Genomic DNA, 25,599 nt, shown 5'->3' with positions numbered 1-25,599 from the left:
ATAGATTTGTCTAAGAGGGTCTTCTTTTCTTCTGTGGCTGAGTGTGACCTGCAAGGAGAAATCAGAAGCGGTGGGAACTTAAGAAAGAGTTGTCTTAACCATGAGAGACGATGGACTCTGAGAAACAAACTGAGGGTTTTAGAGGGGAGAGGGGTGGGAAGGATGGGTTAGCCTGGTGATGGGTATTAAGGAGGGCACATACTGCATGGAGCACTGTGTGTTACACGCAAACAATGAATCATGGAACACTGCATCAAAAACTAATGATGTAATGTATGGTGACTAACATAACATAATAATAAAAAAAAAGAGTTGTCTTGCCATTGTATAGATGTTGGGGGCTAGGGAGGGAAAACTCAAGACAGAAGGAGATCCTAAGAAAAAAGGTTGTGGAAAATCCAATGGAGAATGCAAACTCTTTTATTTAGTTTTAAAACATCAACCGCAAAGTTGCCTGACAGCATCCTGCAGAGACACAACATAGGTATTTTAGTCGAAGGAGGTCTTTTGATGCATGTCACCTCCATGATGGGACTGCCAGGAAGACTCATGCAATGAGCTGATGTGACGCTTTCAGTGCAGGCCTGGCACAAAGCAAGCATTCGAGTGTGGCCACTGTTTTTTAGTCATAATGTACCAGGTCAGCCACAAGGACCCTTCAGAATCAAGAAGGGTCAAAAGCACTGCTAATCCTATAGGTCAGATTCTATAGGGCCTATTTCTGGGGCTTCCCCTAGACTGCAGAAAAGGTGGGTTTTAGAGGAAGTCACTTGTGGATGGGCTAAGGGAAGCAGGGTCACTGAGGCTGGGCTGGAGAAGATGCAGGTGCTCCTGTGGGCTCTCTTCGTGGAGCTGACCAGAAGCGCTAGGACAGAGAAGCGGGCTTCTGACAATAGCCCAGGAGGGCAGAATAAGGACAATGGGTTTAGTACAGGATATCAGGTCCTGAGGCAACAGAGGAGGAGTAAATTTCTCGCTGTGAAACTGTTAGAAAAGGGAATGGACTGCCTTGGGAAGTAGCGAATAATCTGTCATTAGAAGGCAGGATGGGCAGATGTTGGGGAACTCAAATGCACAGTGGTGAAGCAAGCAGGACGCCTGATCTTAATTGCAGCTCCACTCTTAACAAGCTGTGTCACTTTGGGCAGTCACTTAACCTCTCGAAGCCTCCGTTTTCTCATCGCCCAATCAAGAGTGTCGGACTAGGAAATACTCAAATCTCTTTCAGCTTTGAAACTTCACGATTCGCAGTGAGGCCCAGTGTCCTTTGCTTCCTTGTCAAGGTGAGCCCCTCCACACCTGCCTGGCATGCGCCAGCATGGTTTTTATGCCTCAGCTGTGAGGCCCGCTGTGTCTGAAGAGTGTGTTTCCGCAGGTCCAGAAAACAGAGCAGCTTACTTGGAGTGTGGTGGTTCAGGCCTCTGTACTGAGCACTGGTATCAAATTCAAATCACCCAGACCCCCAGTGTGAGGGAACTTCACAGAACCTTTGATGGGCTTTTATTTCCTGCTCACTCCAGTTATATTTGGTTTTCAAGTGCATGCTCCGTGCACAGGTGGCTGGAAAGACCTGGCAGCCTTCTTTCAGCAGTCATTGCTCCTCCGCAGCAATTTTGGTGAGAAGTTTGGAAATTCTCTTCACTTGGTGCCGTGTCATAGTTTCAAGCATGGACACAAATCTCCCCACTCAAGTCAACAGTACTTAAAATAGCTGTCGACGGCTGCATTCCCCCGTTCTGCCAGCATTATATCCCCAGTCAAAGGAGACAGAGGGTTTTATTTATTGCATGAGGTCTTTGTTTACACCGTGAGCGCAGCCAGGCTCCAGGAGCTCACCTTGGGTATACATCTTGCGTTTAAATAGAAAACGTACCTCACCACCTTTGGATCTCTTTAGAAAGATCACAAAAGCATTGTCAATGTTAACTTTCTTAGATTCTACTTGAAGGCATTCACTTATAAAGTACACTATAATGTTAACTTATAATCTGTGGGGTTGATTTGCTCTTAATAAATATGTAGCCATCTTCAATTTGGGTTTTTTCACAACGGGAAAATGTAAGAGCGATCCTGCCTCCAGGGAACTGGTTTTGAATATTTCTTCTAAGAGAACATTTAGAAATATCTTTTGTATTTATGATTCTAATAAATATATTTTGAGAATACCTTTTCTTTTTTTTTTTAAGATTTATTTATTTGAGAGAGAAGCACAAGAGGGAGAGGGGGTTGAGGGAGAGGAAAAGAGTGAATCTCAAGCAGATTCCATGCTGAGTGCGGAGCCAGATGTGGGGCTTGATCTCGTGACCCTGAGATCATGATCTGAGCTGAAACTAAGCGTCAGACACTTAAGTGACTGTGCCGCCCAGGTGCCCCAAGAATATCTTCTCTACACATCCATAGAAGTCATCCTTTTTCAGACTCAGGTCAGCTGTCACCCCCTCCAGCATTCCTGTCATGACCCTGTCCCCCTGTATCAGTTTCCAGAACTGCCTTAACAAAGTACCGCAAACCCTGCGATAGCTTAAAACAGAAACGTTATTCTCTCAGCTCTGGAGACAAGATGTCAGAAATCAAGGTGTTGACAGCGCTGTCTTCCCTCTGGGACAGAACTAGGGAAGAATCTGTTGCATGATCATCCCTTCGTTTCTGTTTTTTGTTAGCAATTCTTGGTGTTCTTGGCTTGCAGCTACGTAACTGAATCTCTGCTTCCCTTGTCACATGGCCTTCTCTCTGTGCACCTGGGTCTCTTCCCTACTTATGAGGACACCAGTCATATTAGATAGAGTCCACCCTATTGAGTATGACATTGTCTTCTCTTGATTACATCTGCAAAGCCCCTGTTTCTAAATAAAGTTACATCACAGGTACCAGGAGAGTCGTGACTTCAGCCTCTCTGTTCAGAGAGACACGATTCAAACCATCAAACCTGTATCCCAGACCTGTCCCCCCCTTCTCTGTGCTAAGCACCTCCTATTTAAGTGTCTCACAAGAGTTGTCATACTGTATTGTCATTTTCTGTTCAGGAGTTTCTGCCACCAGACTGTCACTTCATTGAAGGAGGGACTCATACGATATCTTTACAGGCAAAGTACGTAGCGGAACATCCAACACTTAGTAGGCACTCAGCTGTTTGTCAAAAGAAATACTTCATCATCATCGTCATGATCCTTTATGTGTCTACAATATTAATAAAATTTATATAAGGTTACGTAAATATTACACATAAAATACATATTTATTAACATTGCACATAAGTGCTACCATATGTTGTGTACTGACCATGTGCTGAACATTATGTTAAACACTTAAAATTTTTTTTTAAGTCCCACCTAATCCTCACAAGAGTATTACAATTTAAATATGATCATCCCATTTTGCAGATATTATAAATGAGGCTTAGGAAGATTCAGTGTCCTAAGGTTGCACAGCCAGTGTGTGGGAGACCCAGGGCCTGATCACAGGTACATTTGATTGCAGATTTGGGCTCCTAACACGTCGATACACTGCTTTCACACAGACTGTGCTCTCTGAGGCTCTCATTCTGTGGAGGTGGGAAGTCTGGTGTTCACGCTCACATTTACCTGAAGAAGACATGGAAGCCCAGACAAGTTAAGGGACCAGTCAGCCTTAGTGTCCCTCAGCTGTTGCCCAGATCCTTTTAGCTCGAGTTTACCTTTTTAAAAACTGCTTTCCTTTGTTGATCATGAAATGATTTTTAAGAATATTAGAGAAAAGAAGGACATGGAATGAAAAGAAAAGCATTTACTTTGTGAATTTAACTGACACTGCAGAAGAGTAGAGTTGTCGATTGCAATGAACAGAATGTGCCCACATATCACGACGTAGTTTCTCTGTCCAGTGATGATGGATCATATTCGGAGGGAGTGATTCCTCTGGAGAAAGGAGAGGAGCTTCTACATGTTTCTTAGAGCCCCTCCAGCCTGTCTGTCTGCCCCAGCCCTCGGAAGCTTGGCATCTCCCTGGACTCAAGTTCCCGTCAGGGCCTCAGGTACAAGGAAGGGGCCCTGGGGCCCTGTCTTCTAAGACTCAGCATCCAGCTGGGCTTGACCCAGGTCAGCCTGTGACCCAGGCCCCAGGACTGATAACTGGGGTATCTGCCTCCTTCCATAAACCCTAGGCTTTGGTTCTGGTGTCTGGATCCTGTCTTGCTTCTCCAGCCTGAGTCCCAGCTCAGGTAACCTCCTTGACTGTCAGTTTCTCTCAGCCTCACCCTGTTACATTGCTGCCAAACTTCTCTTCCACCTGGACTGAGTCAGAACCTGGATCGGGGTGGTTCAGGCCCAGTGAACTGCCGATAGAGTCCCCCAGTGAAGCTGGCCTCCCCGCTCTTGTGTTTTGTCTACTGCAAGGATCTCCGCCCAGGACTAGACCTACTGCTAACCTTTGGCCTGACTACTGCCTCTTCTCTCTTATTATTCTCTAGGAACACGGTGCCCTGCCTTCTGGACCTCACTTGTTCCTGGCACTGACAGCGTACCTCTGTCCCCCAAGCTTCAGCCCAGCCCAGCATCCACACCCACGCCTAAGCTAGTTAGGCCCGGCCTTGACCGAGACAGACCTCTATTGCCTTTCTTCCAAGTGGGGTCAAGTTCTCATTTCCAATAATTAGACTTCAGTGAGGCATTGATGGGAAAGGGCAGAAAGGGGGCCAGCCACTGCTTGGGGCAGTGGACCAATGGAGGAGGAGGGGTGGGGTGCAGCATAGCTGGCAGGGGGCCTCTGCCCAGCAGAGTGCACATCTGACCTTCGCTGGCTGCCATCCCAGTGAGAATAAAGTCAGAATGCACTAACTTGAATGGCAAGGTCCCTTCTCCTCTAATCTGACTCCCAGGGCCCCTCAGGACACTGGTCACAGTGTCTTATGCTCACCATGCTGTAGCATGGACATTGATTGGAGTCCCCAGCCCGTCTCTTCCTGGGCCACGCGGTGAGCCTCAGTTTACACTTCTCAACTCTTCTGCTCAGTTTGGTGCTCATCCTTCATGTTCTCCTTAAACACAGTGATTTCCCCAAGTGGGGACCATATTACAGTTCCTGACCCCATATCGCGGCAATAGTATGTGCTCAGGAAATGCCGAATGAATGAACGAAAGAAACCGTCATGCCTCTTAACGTCCTGAACACGAAACCCTAACCTGCTCTCTGCACCCGGCTCATCTAACTGATAAAACACCTGACTACATATGAATCAGGAAGCAGGTTTTTTGTTTCTGGTTGTGTCTTGTCCAGTTGGGAAAAGACAATGAGAAAGAAATACTTGCTGAGCTTTGGCCTTGATGCCTCTGTCCTCGCGGTCTGCGACATAGGGGGAAAGCCGAACAGGGCTGCAGTCTTGGAAATAAATAACACTTCCTCTTGTTTAAGTACAATTTCTCAAAGAAAAGTTCTACTTTGTACTTAATTGGATTCTTTCTTGCTGCAATTTAAGCCTTCTTTCTCCTTTCCCTGAGTGGAATTATAACTCATTATCTCTGAAGTTCACAGGGGCAGCTTTTCTAAAAGCAAGACAAGGAACTGACTCTTGGAGCTTGCATTCTCCCCTCACCTTTGTCTTCCTGTGCATGTGTCTTTCTCAGACTCCCAAAAAGTGTGCATTTGCTTTAATGAGTTAGTACATAATAGGTTCCTGTGCTATTTGAGAAAACAATTTCCATCTGTTCATATATTGTTTTTTTTTTTTTTTTTAAGATTTTATTTTATTTATTTGAGAGAGAGAGAATGAGAGACAGAGAGCATGAGAAGGAGGAAGGTCAGAGGGAGAAGCAGACTCCCTGCCGAGCAGGGAGCCCGATGCGGGACTCGATCCCGGGACTCCAGGATCATGACCTGAGCCGAAGGCAGTCGCTCAACCAACTGAGCCACCCAGGCGCCCCTGTTCATATATTGTTAAAAAGTAATGGGTTCTTATTTTTAAAATAAAAGTCTAATCCTTCCCTACTTCCTCTTCTCAAATACTGAATCTCAGATCCTTTGAGGTCCAACATAATTTAAGTGTTAATTCCTTTCTAAGCTCTTTTCAAGCTACTTCACTCACCATGCAGATTTTTCATTAAACCTCAGAGTCTCTTCATATTGATGTCTTGGAAAAGGCAAAGTAACTCTTGCTCTATATTAAAATATTTTGCTCAAGAGTTGTGTGTTTTGTCCCCATTTCTAAAGATGTATTTATTTATTTGGCCTTCAGAAAGGAAACAGAAGTCTGTTACAACTAAAAGAGAATGCAAGCGCTGGGCTTCTCATCTCATTTGTGGGCAACATCTGGTTATTGTAATTCACAGGGTTCACTGTCCTGAGCAGTTTCAGCCTTAAATCACCCTGTGTTGGCAAACAACAGTGAGGGCCAGGCCAGGAAAGAAACAGACGAATCTTACGCATGGAATGAGATTAAATAAAGGCACACGCATGCCAATATTTCAATTTCTAATATATTCACCTTGAAAGCCAATCTGTTGTTTCAGTGATGATGACACTGAAAGCCATTCTGTTCTGGAACTTCCCCCTTTTAGACTTGGCGTCTGGATCAGAAGGATATGTATTGATTTTATTTTAAGAGCAGAGTAAATTTTTAGTAGTGACATATATCAGGTGAATGATCAAGTCAGGTCATTCTACATGAGACTTTAAGGTAGTCAAAAGAGCCATGTTTACATTTGGAGCCAGAGACCGAGGCCCTGGGGTGGACACTGCCATTTGCTTTGTGATGTTGGGGATTCTACTCAACTGCTTTATGCCTCAGTTTCTTTATCTGTAAAATGAGAATAAAACCTGTGAAACTTTATGAGGATTTTAAATGAATAACCAAAGTGTGAATCTTGTCCCTGTCACTTCCCAGCTTTTATGTCTTTTCTATATCACTTGTTTTGAGCAATGTCAGCACAGAATCCTGGAATACTGTGCCCCAAGAGATTATTCAGTCTAACAGTCCCATGTTACAGATGAAGAAACTGACAACCATAATTACAGAGGAAGTACCTAGAATGTCAAGGTGACTCCTCTGAATGAGAATGCATATTTGGCATTTATATTTACATGGTTTTTTTTTTAACAAAACCAATATTGAAAAAAAACCCACCTCATTTTATTGAAGTCATGCTGGTACACTCTCAAGTTAGATGGATTTCCTAAGAAATGGGACAGCAGTCCTCTTGGGCTTATAGATCAGGATCACGCTGCTTATTCTGTTCAACCCAGAGGAAGAGCGGAAATATCCAGGGTATAGAGGAAAGCTATCATAAGCCTTTTCCCAGAAAGGAAAAGTTTTTGCCGGTGCTTCATATGCTCTGGAGTGTCTTCATAAACAAAGGGTATCCCTGTCACTTCATCGGCCTCTGGGCTTCTCCCACCTTTCAGCACAGGTAAGCAGAGTGAGGAGGCTGAGGCAGAGGCTGTCCGTGAGAGCCACAGATCAGAGGGGCCGGGAGGGAGGAATGGGAATGATCTAGGAGGAGGACGGAGGAAAGATAGGAGACTAAGAAAAGAAAAGGAAGTTCATTGCGGAGGGTCACCGTGGCTACTCCTGGTGGTATCTATGCCGTTCTACCTGAACATCATCCCACCAGCAGTGAAAATGTCTGCTTTCTGCAAACAGAAGCACTCTCTGGAGAGGGGTCCCTTCCCAGCTACTCTTAGACACGCAGTACAGTATTCTAACAGTCCCTGCTTGTAAATAAATCTAACTTACTTAGGAAAAGTAAATCCCTGCATATCACCATTGAAATTACTTGTTTCATTACCACACTAAAAAAACAATTCATTGCTTATATTGGAAAACCCATTCTTTTGGCCCCCTTTCATTTTTTCATACAGAGCGTAAATTTTTTTTTTTTTAATGGGCGTAAAGATTTCAGGAGGGTTGGTCAATTATTTATTTGTTGATTGAATTATAGGAAGAAAGTGTGATTATCCAATGGAATGCAGAAATGTATACGGCTAATTGTGTGCCTGCATGTACTTAACCCAACCATAGTAATCATTCTTTGTTTTCTGTTTCCTGGGGGAAATAGGTTAGGTTGGACCTGAATGCATCATTATAAAGTATGCACATATAAATTGAACTTTTCCAAATCTAGGTCGCTTGGATAAGAAGGCTCTTTTGATAAAACCAGATTGACAATTAGATTCACAGGGCACTTCAATGTTAAATGATATTCTTCCCACATTCTGGGTCATAAGGCAGCGAGCGTAAACAATACACCGATGTTAAGAAACAGAATCACATTTGCAGCAATAGCAAAGCTTCATGGTGCATGGTTTTCCACTTTAATATGCTGTGTTCTGTTCTGCCATGTTAATGTTTTAAGTGATATAATTTCCTTTTCATGTAGTTTTAAGTTCATCTTTTATTTTCTCTTTATCTTTCTGGAATAGCTTTCTATGATGCTACATCTTATGCCGGGAGAAATTCCTAACCAAAAAAAAAAAAAAAATAGAAAGTGTAAAGTCAAATAATCTTTGCAGGAAAACAGCAAAAATAACAATGAAAATTGATTTAAGATCCTCCAGCCAAAACGTTATCTTGTGTACTTTACAGACTCAATCTGTGTCCCAGGCTTTGATCCAGGCCTCAACATGATGACTGGGATCACCCCCATTAACCCAATGATACCAGGCCTGGGGCTTGTACCACCCCCACCGCCAACAGAAGTGGCTGTCGTCAAAGAAATAATCCACTGCAAAAGTTGTACTCTTTTCCCTCAAAATCCAAGTAAGTGATGCCTGTGAGAACTACCTGCTCCTCAATTTAAATTTCTTTCTTTTCTTTCTTTTTTTTTTAATGTAGCATTGCATGCACTTTCAGATGTGACTCAGAATTCTTCCACATGGATGCACAAAGTGGGGATCCATTTGACATGATGCTTTTGTCTCTAGATTAGCACAGATGTATGGGGCTGTGTCCATGTGTTCTATCCAGGAGCTGAATTGACACGGTGAAGCCAGCTTATGTGATGTGGGGATACATACCCAGCATTAAGAATCTTTTTGCATGCAACGAAGTCTAGCAGTTGCTGCAGAACATAGTGTGAAATATGTGAGCATTTCCATCCATCTTCACAAATGTGGGAGAAAAACTCTGAAATGTGCTTTGCTAGATGGAAAATTGAATTAATTTGGCAGTTAGCAATTTTGGGGGGAGCCCGCATCTCAGAGTTTCTGGGCCAAATGGCATTTGCTTGAAGGAAACATACATTTGATGAAATAAATGAGCCAGAATTTTTTTTTTTAATTTAGTTTCAGATACTAAGTTTATGGGCTTAAATAGCTAGAATTTTTTTTTTTATTCATATTAATCAGTGTTGCCTTTTTGAAGTGGACTTTTCAGGAGATTGCTTTAGTAATCTACATATAAACTAGGTAAAATGTTGTGACAGTGTACATTTTATCTTTCCCTACAGCCTCCCCCAAATGTAATCGTTGGCTCATTTAAATGTGAATAATAAAAAAAAAGTGTCGTTTTCAGGCCCCGGTGTTTCCCCAGCCGAGCAAGTACTACGCATGTTTACAGGTCCTGTTCTCTGCCTTGCTGATCCGTTATCCTGCAGCAAGACAAAGCAGATAGCAAGCCCAAGTCTTCCATCATGTTGTCATCTCATCATGCTTTGTACTTTGTGAAGTTTTTTTTCCCCCATTTTCTGGGCTTCTGTATTATTAAGGGGAAATGAAATTATGCTAACATTGGCTTTATCTCTGTTCAGGGACAAGCTTAGCCACCCTGTGTAGAAAGGACCACAGAAAGTAAAGGTTGGGAGGAGGAGGGGAGAGGAGGTAAAAACATCAATGTGAGTCCGTGTAGACATGTATCATGACTCAGGTGGAGAAAGTTACTCTGCGAGTTTCACTTTCGCCAGGTGAACCAGGAAGAGGGCAAAGAAATAAAAGGCACACCCCTCTGTTTCTGTTGTGACTATTAGATCTTCCTCCTCCTTCCACAAGAGAACGACCTCCTGGGTGTAAGACCGTGTTTGTCGGAGGATTACCAGAAAATGCTACGGAGGAAATTATTCAAGAAGTCTTTGAGCAGTGCGGTGATATTACAGCCATTCGGAAAAGCAAGAAGAATTTTTGTCACATTCGATTTGCCGAGGAATTCATGGTTGACAAAGCCATTTACCTTTCCGGTACTTTGCATTACATAAGGGGTATTCGAGGCATTTTTGTTATGTTTTGTGATGTTAATAGGAGCTTATTTCCCTTTTGCCTTAACGCACAATAAAGTCCTCACAGTTTGGGGATGGAAAAGGAGGACTTCTGCCTTTTCCCTTGGCTGCCAGAAGCTGTATGTTAAGTCTGTGAGTGCACTTCATGTCAGGAAGGGTTTCCCACCACCAGTCTTCAGGAATTCCATCGAGTTTCTAATTAATGTTCTCAAGTGCTTATTAGATAAAAAGCAATATTATGAATCCTGAGGACCATTATTATTATTGGATGTAATTCCCTGGGGGAATAAAATACTCTCTTGGCATAATTTCAGAGTGTTTCACTTTCTAGACCCCAGGGTGCCAAATCAAGATCAGTTTCCTTGCAGAAAGTAGTCCGTAGGTCCTAGGGGAAGACCTGGTATCACTGCCCAATTGCTAGTGCATTTAGAGTGGGAAAGCCTACCCCAGGATACCTGTTTCTCGGGTGCCAATTGATAGGGAGATTTTTACAGATGTTGACATTAGAGCCAGTGCTGCCTGTGGGTGTTGGGGCAAGTGCATGGAGGCTGTCCTCGAGGCCTTTGCCAAATCTGAGAACTATAGATCTGGTATTGGTATGTGGTCTTAGAGAAATGTGCGCTTAGAATCAACTCATTGCCATTCCCTCACGCTCTCCTTCTGCATGTTTCAGTCTGTCACTTGGCACACCACCTCCCTATTCCTGAGGCAAAGCTAATGAGGGAAGGTGAGAAAAGAATAGAAAAAAAAAAAAAACTCTGAATGCTACTGCCAGGCTTACTTAATTTCTGCAGGCAGCTCTTATTGCCATGGAATTCCCTTGCAAACCCCAGAAGCCTTGGGGTTATTCCAGCACTGCTGCAACTTTCCTGAGCCCAGGCAGTGCTATGGAGAATTTTAAAGCCCTTATTCCAATAAAACCTTACAAAGGGGGGAGGGGGACCTGAAAGCATTCTAAAATAGAGATGGAAGATGAAACATAGAAAAATTATTTTACAACACACAAATAGCTATGTGTTTTACTTGTCATGTATTCTTGGGCCATAGCTTCAGAGTAGTCTATTACACAGTTGGGGATTCTGTCGAGTGCGTGGCATTGGGTCTCACATGCCTCAGGCAAGATAACCTCTCTCTGGCCTCCATTTTCTCATCTGCGAAATTTGAGGTAGTAACAGTACTAACTCATAGGATTATTATGAGGAATGAATCAAAATAATGGATATTAAGTGCTCAGCAGGGCACCTGCAACAACAGGAACCATTCAGCAAATGGATGTTTTTAATACAAATATCCTGAAGATGGTAAAGAAAGACTGATGCTCATTTCTCACAGACCTGCCCCAAGGAACCTGGATTGTAACCACGGCTCAACCATAAAACTATTTCTTTACTCCACCTGATTAAACGAGAGGGTTAGAGTAGATCAAAAGTGCTTTTCAGCTCCAACATAACACAAAGTTTAGATACAATCAGAAACCCTGTGAGACATTGCCAAAGATGAACAGGCCCAAATTTAGGCACGGGAGAGGTATTCCTGTATTTATTCCTTGACGCTAGGCTCTTTCCAACCAGGATCCTGGTCCTGCTTCTGAGCCAGGTGCCTGATGGCTCCTTGGTCTTCCGCTTTGCAGCAGGAGGAGCCCACAGCAAAGGCCTCACCTCCAGCCTCCCTGCCTGGAGGCACAGCGATCAGCCACCCTGGGGAGGTTGTACATCAGTCCAGGGAAGATCTGAAAGGCTGATTAACTGGAGGGGCCAGAGGGAAGGAAGGCTGCCCGTCCTGTGTGTTAGCTCCTACAAGCCCATACCCAGCTGGAAGGCCTAATTTTAGGACTGTGTTCACAGTTGAAGGCCAGGCTAATTTTAGACTCAGCCTCATCAGGATCTCTTTTAAGGCCTTAATGATGATGTTTTGGTGAAAGAGAGGGTACTTTTTGGAACCAGAAATATCTGAAAAGTGATGCTCTGGACACGAGCAGAAGAAAGACGCTTGGCCAGTTAGGGCCGCTGGGCAGCCTTAGGCGGCATTTCCTGCTCAGCTGTTAGTGTATGTCACCGTGGCCTGCTGACTTGTTAAGTTTCTATGGCCCAGAACCAAGATACGCTCTGCTTTAGCATGAATTCTGCTCATACGTGATCGATGTTTGCGTTTTTGATAGGTATTGTTGTATCTTCCTATTTTTAGAGAACATCATTTAAACCTAGGAGTGAGAAGGGCATAACAGGAATCAGATGTGAGATCTGTCTTGTATTTGTAACTTCTCAAAGGTGTGAAGTGCCCTATAGGGAAGAAGTCAGCCTCTGCAGGGATTTTCAGCAGAGTTTCAACACAAATGCCGAGATAATCCATTGAAATCTAGCACGGAGATCTTGAACATCAGTGTAGTGCAGCCTAGCATTTCACAGTGGTATCTCATTTGCAAAGCCCCTACACGGCAAAAGTGCTCATTTTGCTCTCTCCTCTGGCAGCCCCGACAGCTGTGATCCTGCTGGGACCTAAATTTATGTTTTTAAAATCTGAGTACCCCAAACTGAAGAGCAGCCTCAAAGCCAAGTCTTCTTCATTTTGAAAGGAGGCTGGCTGTCTGGTTTCAGTTCTGTTCGTGTTGATTTCTCAGATCAGGTTTCTGCACATCATCTTTATAAGTTGGGTAGCTCGCAGTAAATCCCCCAAAGGTTTCCAGGCCCATTTTTTTTTTTTTTTTTTGGTCCAGCTCTGTGCTCTTGCACAAGCTCCCCTGGCCTTCAAAGATTGCGTGGACAATTTGTGCAGTGCCGCATGCCAGATGAGGTGCTGCAGGGCTGTAAGAAGGCAGCAGTGAGGCCTCTTGATTGAAGGTAAAATAGTCTCCTGTGTGCCCCAGAGGATAAGTGGAAATAAAACAGCCTTGCAAAATTGCCTTGGTAATTGTGGCTTTTGCAGCTGCTGAGAGAGAATGGAGCAGCATTTTCTAGGGGAATGAAGCAATAACCTGTGAGTGAGGTGTTGTGGAATTTACTTTGTAGGTCTTTTTAAATACCATAGATATTCTTTATTTACCCCTACTCCGCCTTTTTCAAAAAAGAATTTAAGAACACTTTACGCAATAGAGTTACTGTAAATTGAAAATATAGCACCACGGCCATAGAAGGGCAGAGAGGGGAAAAATGCTACATGCCAAATTTGTTTCCGAGCTTCCTGGAAGCCAGAGGGAAGAAGGAGTTACGGTAAGTGCCCTGGTTCTTGAGGTCATCCTCTTAGTAACATTGGCTTGAAAGATGGGTAGGTGACCCTCCAAGACACCTCCCAGAAGCGTGTTTATCCCCAAATCCGTAATAAGCTGAACTTGGCAGTACTTCCTTATCACTGGGGAGAGGGGTAATTGCTTCCCACCTCCTATGGGAAGAATGCAGTGCCCTTTGGGCAAAAAAAAAAGAAATAGGTGAAAGCCCCCTTGCCCCACCCCCAGGGTGCCTTGAGGGCCCGGACAAAACGGTGCGGTCATCTTGGCGGTGACACTGTGATGCCACCGGCCTTTCTGTTGCTTTCAGGTTACCGGATGCGATTAGGGTCCAGCACGGACAAAAAGGACTCGGGCCGCCTGCACGTGGACTTTGCCCAGGCCAGGGACGACTTCTACGAGTGGGAATGCAAGCAGCGGATGCGCGCGCGCGAGGAGCGGCACCGGCGCAAGCTGGAGGAGGACCGGCTGCGGCCGCCCTCGCCGCCGGCCATCATGCACTACTCGGAGCACGAGGCCGCGCTGCTGGCCGACAAGCTGAAAGGTAGGGGGGCCGCCCGCGCATCTCCGCCCTGGCGGGAGGCACGGCCCACTCCCAGAGAAACCCCACCATCCCCCCCCCTCCCCAACACACACACGCAACGCCCCAGACGTCTCGGTCCCTCCGCGTGCTGAGTGCTTGCGGGCGAGGTCAACCGGAAGCAGGAGCCGCTTGGAAGTGCTTCCTCCTGCTGTCGGGACAGAGCCCCGCCCCTTCCGCCGCTGTGCTCCGAGCACGCGCGTGTACGGCCACTCAACACGGTTCGCGGAAAGGGGCGGGCGAGTCATGCGCAGTAGCCCCGGAGCGGGTTCTTGTCTTCGCACTTTTGTTGACCGAGCGAGGCTGGTGTCTCCTGTGGGCAGGCGGGTCCTGGTGTGTCTCCAGCTCCTGGAGTTTCCACCTACCTGGACTCTTCACAAAGCCTCCCTTCACGCACGTGGGAAACGGCGCTGGGGTCTGTGGAGGGTAGAAGCGAAATGCAGAAAGGGATCATCCCTGCCTTCCGAGATGGCGTTGAAGGGACAGTGCTGACACCTACAGAATAAGTAGAAATAAAAAGGAGTACATTTCATTTCTTTAAAGTTTGCTGTGCTCCTTTCACATGTTTGATGCTATGGGGGATAAAGCCGTATGCAGGCTTTAGTACCTGCCCCAGTGAACTGCAGATGATTGGGGAGGGGCCAGATTATACCTCGGGATCACGTGTATGTGTGAATTCTCTTCCATTATTGAGCAGAGTCACGGAATCTGAGCAGCACCTGCATTTAGGGGCAAATGATGGTCAGACCTTCCTCGCGCCATTGGGGGCATCAGGTTAGAGTGGCTGGCCACACCCAGGTGTCTCAAGTAGTACAAAGCCAATGGCATGATTGTCAAGCAAAGTAGGAGCAACGTGCTTTGGGAACACGGGGGCAAGTGTTGATGAAGGTATGGAGAAAATCTTCACAGAGGAGAACTGTGCAGGATAAACAAGGTTTTTCCTTCCCAGGAGAAGAAGGGCCTTAAAGACATTCAGGTCAGAGGCCGGAGCCCTAGGAAAAAAGACACAAGGAAGCAGAGAGGAAGGTGGCACAGGAGGGGAAGGGTAATGGGCCTGTTCCAGCGCACATGAGACCGGCATGGAAGTTTATAGAGCAAGGTGGAGCTGGAAGAGCATTTTGGGGCCAGATGGTCGGGCCCTGAAGGCTGCCCCTGGATTTGGGTTTTACTCCATAAGCAGTGGAGAAGCCATTAAAGATCTATGATGAGAAGAGAGATGTGATTGATCCTTGGAGTGTTTTAGAGCATAGCTAGTATATTGCTGGCAGCGTGTAAACTGATTGGATGTTTTCACTAAATGAAATGTGTGAAAGCTGCTCAAAACCTATTTTAGGAGGATAGGAGGTTGACATTCTGTTTCTTTAAAAGAGAATTCTTTTTAAAAAGGACTTGTGCTTCTAGCCCTTGTGCCCTTTTCAGGCTTTGGCAGCCCCTAATCAGCTGCCGCCGTTGTGGCTGAAAGCTCCCCACTGTAACTACCGTGGGCTTTTTTGCCAACGGCCCATGTTCCACTGCTCTGGGAGGGCCTGTCTTACAGACATAAGTACATAGGCCATGGGTGTCCCTTTAACAAAAAGCACATGAAAGGCAAACACAGGCATGATCTCCCTTTTCCATTCAGGCTACAAATCATAAGTAGTGGCCAGAGTGAGAAAGAGCAACATCCTCAACCAGGAATGTTGATTTAGCAACAAGTCGTTTTTTCTTTAATATCCCGCACATTGTGCATTATCGGCTTCCATGCTCCACTTAGACGTGACAAAAACTGGCGCCTTGGTTCTGTGACTTCTTGGAGGGATTTCACAAAAAGTTTGGCGTCCTCCTATTCTTTTTAAGGAAACAGCACACAAATGTCTGTGCACTTAAGAGGAACATGGCGTTGCCTTTGCTGTGGGAGGGTCACAGATTGGGATGTCAATTGGGTGAAGTAATTTGCAAGCTTTGCCATTTCAAAAATATATATTTATATAGATGAGTATAATTTGCAGAATTTAGGAGTTGCACCTTCGCCAAGTACTGTGTGATCCGTTGAGAGAACAGATTGGAAAATTTAATAGATGGCAGTTACAGTAGAATGAACTAACTAGGGATACAGTGCAGGCAACCAGTCAGGTAATACCAAGCTTGACAATTTCAACCCAAGCACAGAGTTTGGAATATAAACAGCATTTAATTGCTTAGGAAATTGGCTGCCTCAGAGAGGAAATCTACTCTATGCTCCTTATAACGCTGCAAAGCCAGACTGGAGGGGCCAAGGAAACTGCTTCCCTGAAGATGACTTCATTGATGTGGGGATAAAAAAAACAAAAAATGCAGTCAAAACCCAAAGTAAAGAAGCCTGAGTAAAAAAGACGATGGAAATATGATCTGAAAATACCTAATTGAATTTGATTTTTTTTTCCTCCCCTGAGAAATCATGCTATCTTAGGTTTATTACTAACATTTTCCCCTATTTTACATTGTACTTGTTTATTCTTGCAGTTTGCTTTTTGAAAATCAGCTCTATCTAGCAAAATCTGCACAAGCCAACTCTTTATTATGATCCACGAGGCCCTCTACATGCTGCCCGGTGTTAAAACTCTGCACATAGTAAATACTTAATTCCTTTCTCCCTTCCTTAGCGATTTGGAGCTTTGAGCATGTTGCATTTCTGGGCTCTGGTGCCACCAGACGTCGTGGGAGGGAGGTGTGGGGGGGGTGGGTGATGCGCCAGCATTGTGCAAATATTTGTGGAGCTCTTCACCATATACCTGGAACTGTGCTAAGAAGCACGGGGGGGGGGGGGGGCAACAGCACACGCGCCCCTACCTCACAGAGTTTAGGCTTCTGGTGCGGTACAGGCGATTACTAAGCACCATGTACTTCCCGTGGTGGTGTGTGAAAAGTGCAGCGAGCTATCCCAGGAGGGACCCGGATCCCAGCTGGACCAGCGGCAGGGTGAGGGGGCGGATCTCCTGAGATCAGCTAACCCCAGATCCAGTGGCCACTGGGCCTTCTTGAAGGCGCAGGAGACGTCAAGTTGTAATTATGCAGTGTCTTAAGGCGGTGTTGGTTACGTTAATACAAATTCTAAAAAAGAAAATTAGCGGGCACCCTGCTGATTAAATAGACATTGTTTTGAGACAATTCCACTTAATGAAGACTGACTGGGAAGTAACTGCTCACAGACCCAAAGTTTATAGCATGGCTTTGAGAAAGTGAGAAGGAGCTCAATAACACCATAATTACACTTTATTGGAAACAGTAGCACCAGGCAGATGAGATAATGAATTTCAGCATGTCTAACACAGACCATCCACCCCTGGAGGAGCCCTGTGTTTGGACTGTGGAAGGAGGAGATTGATTAGACGGTGAGAAAGATTATATCCTAATTCACTGGAGATTTCTCCTGGCAAGAGCATTTAAAAGTTTTTGTGTACTTTTTCCCCCTTTGGAAAAGCTTCACATAATCTTTCATTATGTAATGAAATGAAGAGTTTCTCTCTGCATCAGGTGAAGTTTTGTCAAAGCTTTGAAGCAGTGCCCTTGGGATCCCCCTGGCATGTCCTCATGAATTCAGTTCTCCTGGGATCAGCATTCCTAATTTCCAGAGGGCTAGACTCGGATTTGCATACAGAATGGCCCCATGTCAGCCTGCCAGACGATGGAGAGGGGGGTGCCAGTGGTGCCAGTGGCGTTTTGCTGAGACGGTTGTCAATATTTATGGTTCCGAGAAAGTAAAAATCAATAGCACTGTAAGCCAAGTGGAAGTTCCATTAGCTAAAAGCCAGGCTTCCTTCTCAGGGCAAGGGAAATGAGAAGCACGGGAGCCTGTTTGAGAATCACTTCCTTAGGCGTTATTGACCTTCACAGAGGCAAGATATGCCATTTCATCTAGAAACACTTTGCTTGACCCAAAAGCAAGAATAACCAGTGCATTTTCATATTGCCACCCACCCCCTTAATTTTTTTTTTTTTCATTTTTGCAGGGACTACAGAGTTGGGGGAGAGTGTGTGTGTGTGTGTGTGTGTGTGTGTGTGTGTGTGTGTGTTGGAGGGAGAGGGGTGCATTAATCATTTGTATCACCTTTCCTGCTACCTGTGATTTGGAGGATAGATAAGGTTACACCCCTTTTAATGGTTCATTGAGGAGCCAAAAAATGGAGACTTGTTTAGGGATGTCCAATGTTGAGGGACACATAGTGGAATTCTAGGGATGTTGTAGGAATAATGCTTGGCCATCCTGGAATCCCATTCTGCTTGGGTCAGTATGTGACTCTACCCTGTAAGCTTTTCCCAGCTATCATAGAAACCAGAAATCAGTGATAGCCAGATCGACACACCATCCACACGATTCATCTTGTGTATGTGTGTGTACGTGTGTGTATATCCCCATTTTTGGGGGGGGAAAATGTGTTGTAGAACATCTTCTTTTTATTTCATTCTCAAGTCATTTTATTCAAGTATTAATCTCCTCTCCTGTTATTCCTTTATAGACCCAGCCATAAATAAGGGTATTACAGCCCACCTAAGTTTTCATATTGAGTGTTCATGGCCTGGCTCCCATCCACCTATTGTTCTGAAAATCAAGGCCAGATCTCCCTCCATACACAAAGGGGGAGAAAAAACTGCTTACCAGTTTGAGTCCTTTTCCCCTTTATTATCTATTAATCAGTTTGATTCAAGTTCATCACGTGTCCATCTGCTGAGTCCCTGGGCTCTGCGTCATGGCCCTGGGGTTTCAGACATGACTGCAGCCTGGGCCTGGCCTTTGAGGAGCTTGCAGTTCAGGGGTGGCTAAAGGATATTCTGGCAGTGGAACCATGACTTACAAATATAACATGAACATGTGCCAGCGATTTTATTTAACTCATTTAACGAGAGAATCAGTAAGACGTTAAAAACTGGTTCAAAAGAGAATTTGCTCTATAACAATTTATATTTTCTACTGGATAAAAATTCATCTACATTGTTATGGAGAATTATTTGCATTGTTATCAGTTCTCCACAATTTATGTTCTGTCTCTAAAGAGTTGTAAGATAGCCTGATCAAAAACAATTAAAGATTCACTCCCCTGTAGAATCAGATAATTCTGGGGGCTGGAGGCCAGTGGAGAGGGTCCTCTAGGCCATGGCCAGCATTTCACTGAAAGGATCTGCAGTAGTCTCTATGCCCATTTCCAAGTCATGGACATTTTTTTTTTTTTCTGGATGGGGATGCCAGGTGTTAAAGCAGCTATTCCTTAAATGGGTGTGGGGGAGGTCAGGGACAGGGATTTGCAAAGCTCATAAGGATCACATCAAATTCTTTCAATATTCTCCACTATCTCAGCTGCTACTTTACATTTAAGGGTTTTGTTATCTTTTAACTTAGATGAGCTCCCAGCCAATTTCCCTGGTTTTCATTGACCAATTTCTTCCAGTGCTTCCAAAACTTTAATGTGCATATGAATCACTTGGAGTAGGATGCAGATTCTGAGTCAGGAAGTCTGAGTAAGGGTGAATCTGCATTTTCAAGGAGCTCCCAAATGAGGCTCAAGCTTTAAGTCTTTGAATAACAAAGATTTATCCCATGTGCAATTTTTTAAATGTCTACTATGTGCCAGGTGCTCAAGAAACATGAAAGAGAGGGAGGGAGGTTGATAAAGTCTGAAGTAAACAGAAATGAAATGAGATGGGTAGTGACACTGAGGGATGATAGTCATTATAATATTATTTATTCCTCACAAAACTAAAGTTGGTCATTATTTTCCCAGAATTAAAAATGCCTTCAAAAAGATTTTTTGAGTCTTTTGACAAGCTAGTTAGTTAGTGCCTTACTGCAGAAAGTTCTGCTTCTCTGTGATTATCTGACATCATTCTTAACTTTCATTGCCAGTGGTAATGACCTCAGAGGCCTGAAAGGTAAAGGACCAGCTAGCTTAACTGCCAGGAGAACATTTATCTCTGAGAGACACTGTGAAAATACTCTTTAACACAAAATTGAAGTGTTTATTCCCATCTGATGTTTCCCAACTTCTGACCACTGAATTTGTGGCTCTCAAGCACTAATCACTGCAAGCCTATTAGAAATAGTGTAATCAAATATAAACTGCGAAGAGAAAAACTCGAAGGGACCAGAAGATTGAAATCTGTTTTGGAAGTTTTATTCTCATGTTAGCCCTTCAAAACTGGAGACCCATCCATAAATGAGCAATTACTATATAGAGTGACTAATGTCTTAGTAGCAGGTTATGTAGGGAGCTGTGGAAACATAGCAAATGGACACCTAATTCATGTTAGGGTTACAGAAAAGCTGACTTCATGGAAGACACTGAAGCTGAATCTTGAGGGAAACAGAACAGGTGGACCAGAAACATGAATGCTCCTTCCTAGGATGAGTGCACAGACAGGCAAAGGCATGGCCATGCTGTTTAACAAAGGAGAGAGTTATAAGGGAATGGGGGAGGGATGGATTGAAGAGGAAAATGCAAATGAAGAAAAGCCACGGAGTAAACATGTGCAGTAACCTGTGTGTGACATCGCGAAGACCCTGATTAGAAAACACTACACAATTTTTAATGAGCAAATGGTTCATAGTCACTCCTTAATGCACCGATCTTCCCAATTCTTACTGTGGAAAAAGCACATCTGCACATTCTAGTTTCTAAACTGCACCCATGTTTAGAGTTATGCCTAAGCATGTTCACAGAAAGTATTTGGAATTTTTATAACTGCATCTTTGATGTGATTTTTATGAGCAGTGTTAATTTCTTTTCACGTGAATAGCTTTAATAATGCTGCAATCTAAATCCTGTTTAAATTAGTTCTATGTTGTTTTCTGTTTTCTCAATGATCTTCCCACTGAATACAAAATTGAATTTACAGTTGGATATTGAAAATGACCACTCCCAATCGCTCCTATAGCCATTCAGAGTGAGTTGCTGGGTTAGTCTTACTTAATATAAAGTCACTTCTTACATAGCAAAAGATACTGACCAAACTTACCAGTGAGCCTTAACTAATGTCTTCACATTTAATTTGCATGTCAGTACATCAATTATACATTGGCCTGGCAGTTTTAGAAAGTTCAGAAATGAGGATGAAATTGGGAGTTTTCAAAAGTATATACTTATTTTAGGCTAATGGAATTCTGCCTACAATCACTTGTGTTACCTATTTTTTAACCCTTGTTAAAATGTGAGCAAGTCTCATCCTGGCTCACTTGATAAATTGTATATTTCCAATTGCTTAATCTTAAAACTGCTGTTTTCTTTTTCTGAAAACTATCAAATAACTATGATCTGCTGGTGAACTTATGCTCTCCATCTAGGAGTGAAGAACAAGAAAATTTGGTTTTCAGATCATTTGAGCAAGCATACATTTTAAAATTGAAGTGTGTTCTCCCTCACAGTAAGTTAGTATATTTATGAACTCAGTGACCACAAGCAAGAGAAGGAAAAACAATCAGTAATAGGAGGGAAAGATAGAACAACATTGTTCTCTCTGCTAGTAAGCTCAACAACAAAATCGTGAAGGGTTTTCTTTGCCCTGTGTTATGCAGAGATGAAAGTCCCAGCAAAGGGTAAAAATGGTACATGGAGTCAGTGTTTTCTTTTTTGTTGTTATTTTTTAAGAGAGGGGGAAGCTTTCTTATAAGTGTTAGGTTTATTCGTGCTGTCTTTTGGGAGGTCCATTCTCCTAACATATATTGGCAGGGAGAGAGGTAGAGAGTACGTGCGGGAGGCAAAATTTATTCTGACTGTAATGGTCACAGTGGGCCTCTCACAAACATAATGCTAAATTATGGGCCTCTCCATGGGCTGAACGTAATGTTAAGTTGTATGATGGATTTTATCTTACACAAGCCGCTCCGGTCCATGAAATGAGATAAGAAACCACTGCAGCTGGAGTTCACAGAGGGTTGAGCTCAGACTGAAATTCCAGAGTTAACAAAATTGGATGAGCCAGCTGTGAGACTGCACGCGTGTGTTCTGAGCCTGTGCTTTGAGATTTTCGAGGAAAGGCATCTTTGCGGGGTGCCCCGTGGGCGTTCCCAGGGCCTCTTAACTCCTCTGGTGAAGGTGTGAGGGTGGAGGGGGCAGGTTTGCACTGGAAAAAGGCTCTCATCCCCAATCTCCAACTGCCCCTGCCGCACTGGGGGAGGGCCTGGCTGGGTACTGATCAGTAGCTTGCGTTTGATAGATGCTTCCACCCTGGAGAAAGCAGAGCACATCCCATTGTGGGTCAGGCTGATCCTGCCTTCATTCAGCGCACACACCTCTGGGCAAGCAACAGCCACAGCAAAGAAGTTGTGTCCCGTCTGGGAGGGGGCCTCTGGCAGAAAAAGTACTATAGATATTTCTATCCTGCACTATGAAGTTCACAAAGAGCCCCAAGAATGAAGGTTTTGTATAATGTGTAACATACCAACAACAGCGGTTAATTAAAAAACATCTGGTGAGTGAGATAAAACTCCTTTACCGAATATGAATCACGTTCTGTCCAGTCATCTGGGTGAGTGTGTGTGTGTGTGTAAATAATATATAATATACAAAAATATATAATAATATAGAAAATATACGCACACACACACATACACACACACTGCATAAGGATGTTTCTGATGTTCCTCCAGTGGAGGGAACATAACAGGCACTCAGTATTTATCAAATAAATGAGTAAGAATCTGAATCTTCCAGTTTAATTTTGCTACTGATTTTTAGAATTCAGAGCCTACATAGTTTTCTTGAAAAATATAGGATATTTTTCTTAAGTCACATTTTTCAAGGGTAGAAAAATATAAGTGGAAGACGTCTCCCCTCAAGTTTGCCTGGGAAGTATGCAGTGAGCCTTCAGCAGTAGGATTGATTAATGTTGTGATAATTGACATACAACTTCCAGTTCAATTAACTTAATTACCTTCAAACTTGCTTTTTTTCCCCCTACTTTTAAGCCATGCAACACAGGTCTGTTCTAGTAACCATTCTCAAACAGGCAAGTTTATTTATTTTCTTTCAAATAAACTCTATCATTTATTTACAGGTGGAACCTCATTCCCCACTCCATCCCCCCAACCCCCATACATACCTCAAACCAAGTTCAAATTGGTTCCAATAGGCTTCTAGATGGCTTCCAGAGAAAACACTGACCACCCAGATAACAAATTCTCTTTTGTTGAAAACAAGGAAATATTCTATTTTTCAGCCTAATTAAATATGTTGTATTAAACCTAAGATGAAATTAGTTTTGAACTGTAGTAGAAAAAGAATTGACTAATTTCTACTACCACCTTGGGAACAATATCTTCCATTACATCCAGTTTTAAAATAGTTCAGTATGTCATCCATATTTTGACACTAACTCAGCTGATTCTGTCAGAAAACTAGTATCATTGTATAATATACCTGATGAAAGAATAAAGAAGTGGCGACCAGATAGGTTAATAACAGTTTTTCAAGCCAGTCTTAAGAAAGAGAAATCAGGGTTTGGCATACCATGTTACCAAGAATGCCCAGAACAGATCTAAAACTGAACTCACCAGGTTCGGAGATGAGAGAGTGACCCACCATTTGTTTCTTGGCTGGCTCTTTGGCACCATGGAATTAGAGGCAGAAGGGGAAACCAAACAATGCTGGAGCAGTTAGTCTTAGGAAAGCTAATTTGTCAAGTTCGGAAAATGCATCCATGAAGATGGTCTGTGTTCTGTCTTTTGAGAAGAACCCAAAGTAAAGTTCATTGTCTTGCCTTGGCATGATTTGTACTTGGTGGTTTTCCGTTTCCAGATGATAGCAAGTTTTCAGAGGCTATCACAGTGCTCCTTTCCTGGATCGAACGAGGGGAGGTGAATCGGCGTTCTGCAAACCAGTTCTATTCCATGGTGCAGTCAGCCAATAGCCACGTCCGCCGGCTGATGAACGAAAAAGCCACCCACGAACAGGAGATGGAAGAGGCCAAGGAGAATTTTAAAAATGCCTTAACAGGAATCCTCACTCAATGTAAGTAAAATTTTGGGGGCCATCTGTTTTTGTTGTGAGTTTGCCTTTTCTTTTGCATTCATTTAATTTTTGTTTTCATTTGGGGGTAAGTAGTTCAATAATTTCCCATTTTACTCCATATTGAATGGCAAACCTCATAACCTATTTCATGTCCTGTGGCAACTTGGAGGAACATGGACCCTGCCCTGAGAGCTTACTTCTCAAGGTGAGCAACGTTTCTGTAGCTTTTCCTCAGAGCACCAAACCCGGCCACTGGGGCAGGGCAGCCAGATGCTTCTGTGCCTGCTGGACCCACCACAGGTCACACCGCACCTGTGGGGCACCTGCCGGGCAGCTGCCCTTTACCATGCAGGACATGACCTGCATGTCCTCCTAGTGCTGACAGTAGAAAGCAGACCCCGAGCACATTGTCCTTGAGCTTTGTTTAGGATGAAGGCACCATCAGAAAAACTCCTCCTCAGGATCCTTTATTTGAGGTGAGCTTTGGCTGTCAACATGGGCAACTCAGAAGTCGAGCTTTTTCTACAGTATTATTTTTTTGTCCTTTCTTCATCTCGAAAGCAAATTGCCTTAACTGCTTAATGCTGGCGATTTTTCATCTCCAGACCCTAAATTGATGAAGGGGTGTAAATAGGCTTTCTCATAGAACAATAGTCAGGGTAATTACCCAGGGCTCTATTCAAAAAAAGGGCGTAAATTTTTTTTCCGGCCACTCTGTCTGTGTCTGTAGTTAACGTCACAGTGGCATAACGCATTGCGGTTGGCTGATGTTCCTGTAAAAGCCATCGAATGACACTGTAACAATGCCCCGCTCTATTCGGTACCAGGTGCAGGGTGTCCCGTGGGACGGTGACATATGCGATTTACATATTCGTTCTGAGAATGAGGAATTTTTTCAATGATACAGTGTGCCAAAATGTCGATCGCCTCTTTCATCAGTGTAAACCCAAGGGACGATGGATCTCTCTGTTAGGACCGGAAGAGAGAGGGACATGAAAAACCAGGTTCTCAAGTGGAAAGGTGTTTTATATGACTTTGTTGTAAGAAGACCATTTTTTGCAGCAACATAAAATATATAAGAAACGCGCAAACATGAACTCTGGTAAGTGACCAAATATCCAGTAGGAGACCAACCTGGGCACCTGTCTTTATAGAAAAGGAATAGGAAAAACAGAAGTGCTGTCTCATCAGACCATTATCAGACCACTTTCCCTTGATGCCCAGTCATGAGGAATGGCCCTTCCCCAGACCATGTACACCCAGCAGTTCTGAGGTTAGGGTTACTAGGGATAGGATAAAGAACACTAATATTGATTCCACCTTTAAAAGGAGGGAAGCACGGAATGGATTAGTGGGTGGAGGGGAGGTAAGGCTGGCTTGGTAATGGAGAAAAGGAAGAGAGGGAAAGGCCACTCAACTCTAATGATACAGTCCCTGCAAAGTAATGGCAAGCCAAGTGCGTGAACACTGGGATATTACTGGGTAACTTTTGCTCACTAGCATCAATTTAAAAACATTTTCACTCCTGTGACTTCACAGTCCCACCTGGCAGGGAAGACTCAACCCTTGAGCCTAACAATGAAGGTAGAAAGACAGCCACGCATTAGAATAGGGGAGAAATTCGGTGTCCTTTGTCTGTATCTGTTGAAAGAAGCACCTGTTAAAAAG

The 25,599-nt window shown here is 43.9% G+C and overlaps 1 protein-coding gene across 3 annotated transcripts in view; it reads left to right on the top strand.

Moving 5' to 3' along the window:
* The window catches only part of ENOX1 (ecto-NOX disulfide-thiol exchanger 1), a 210,923-nt gene that overhangs the window by 37,706 nt on the left and 147,618 nt on the right, over positions 1–25,599 (top strand). For 2 of the 3 annotated variants that reach the window (XM_044913177.1, XM_021697871.2), the window contains exons 2-5: positions 8,570–8,725; positions 9,930–10,136; positions 13,706–13,939; positions 23,719–23,931. In XM_044913177.1, coding sequence (XP_044769112.1) covers positions 8,570–8,725; positions 9,930–10,136; positions 13,706–13,939; positions 23,719–23,931 — 810 coding nt within the window. Of the gene's footprint in view, positions 1–8,551; positions 8,726–9,929; positions 10,137–13,705; positions 13,940–23,718; positions 23,932–25,599 lie in introns of all 3 variants that reach the window. The other variant, XM_021697870.2, reaches the window with a different exon arrangement.

This window comes from Neomonachus schauinslandi, chromosome 3 (genome assembly GCF_002201575.2).
Source record: "Neomonachus schauinslandi chromosome 3, ASM220157v2, whole genome shotgun sequence".
NCBI lineage: Eukaryota > Metazoa > Chordata > Mammalia > Carnivora > Phocidae > Neomonachus > Neomonachus schauinslandi.
Note: the sequence above shows the minus strand (reverse complement) of the source record. Positions and strands in the feature narration are given on the sequence as shown.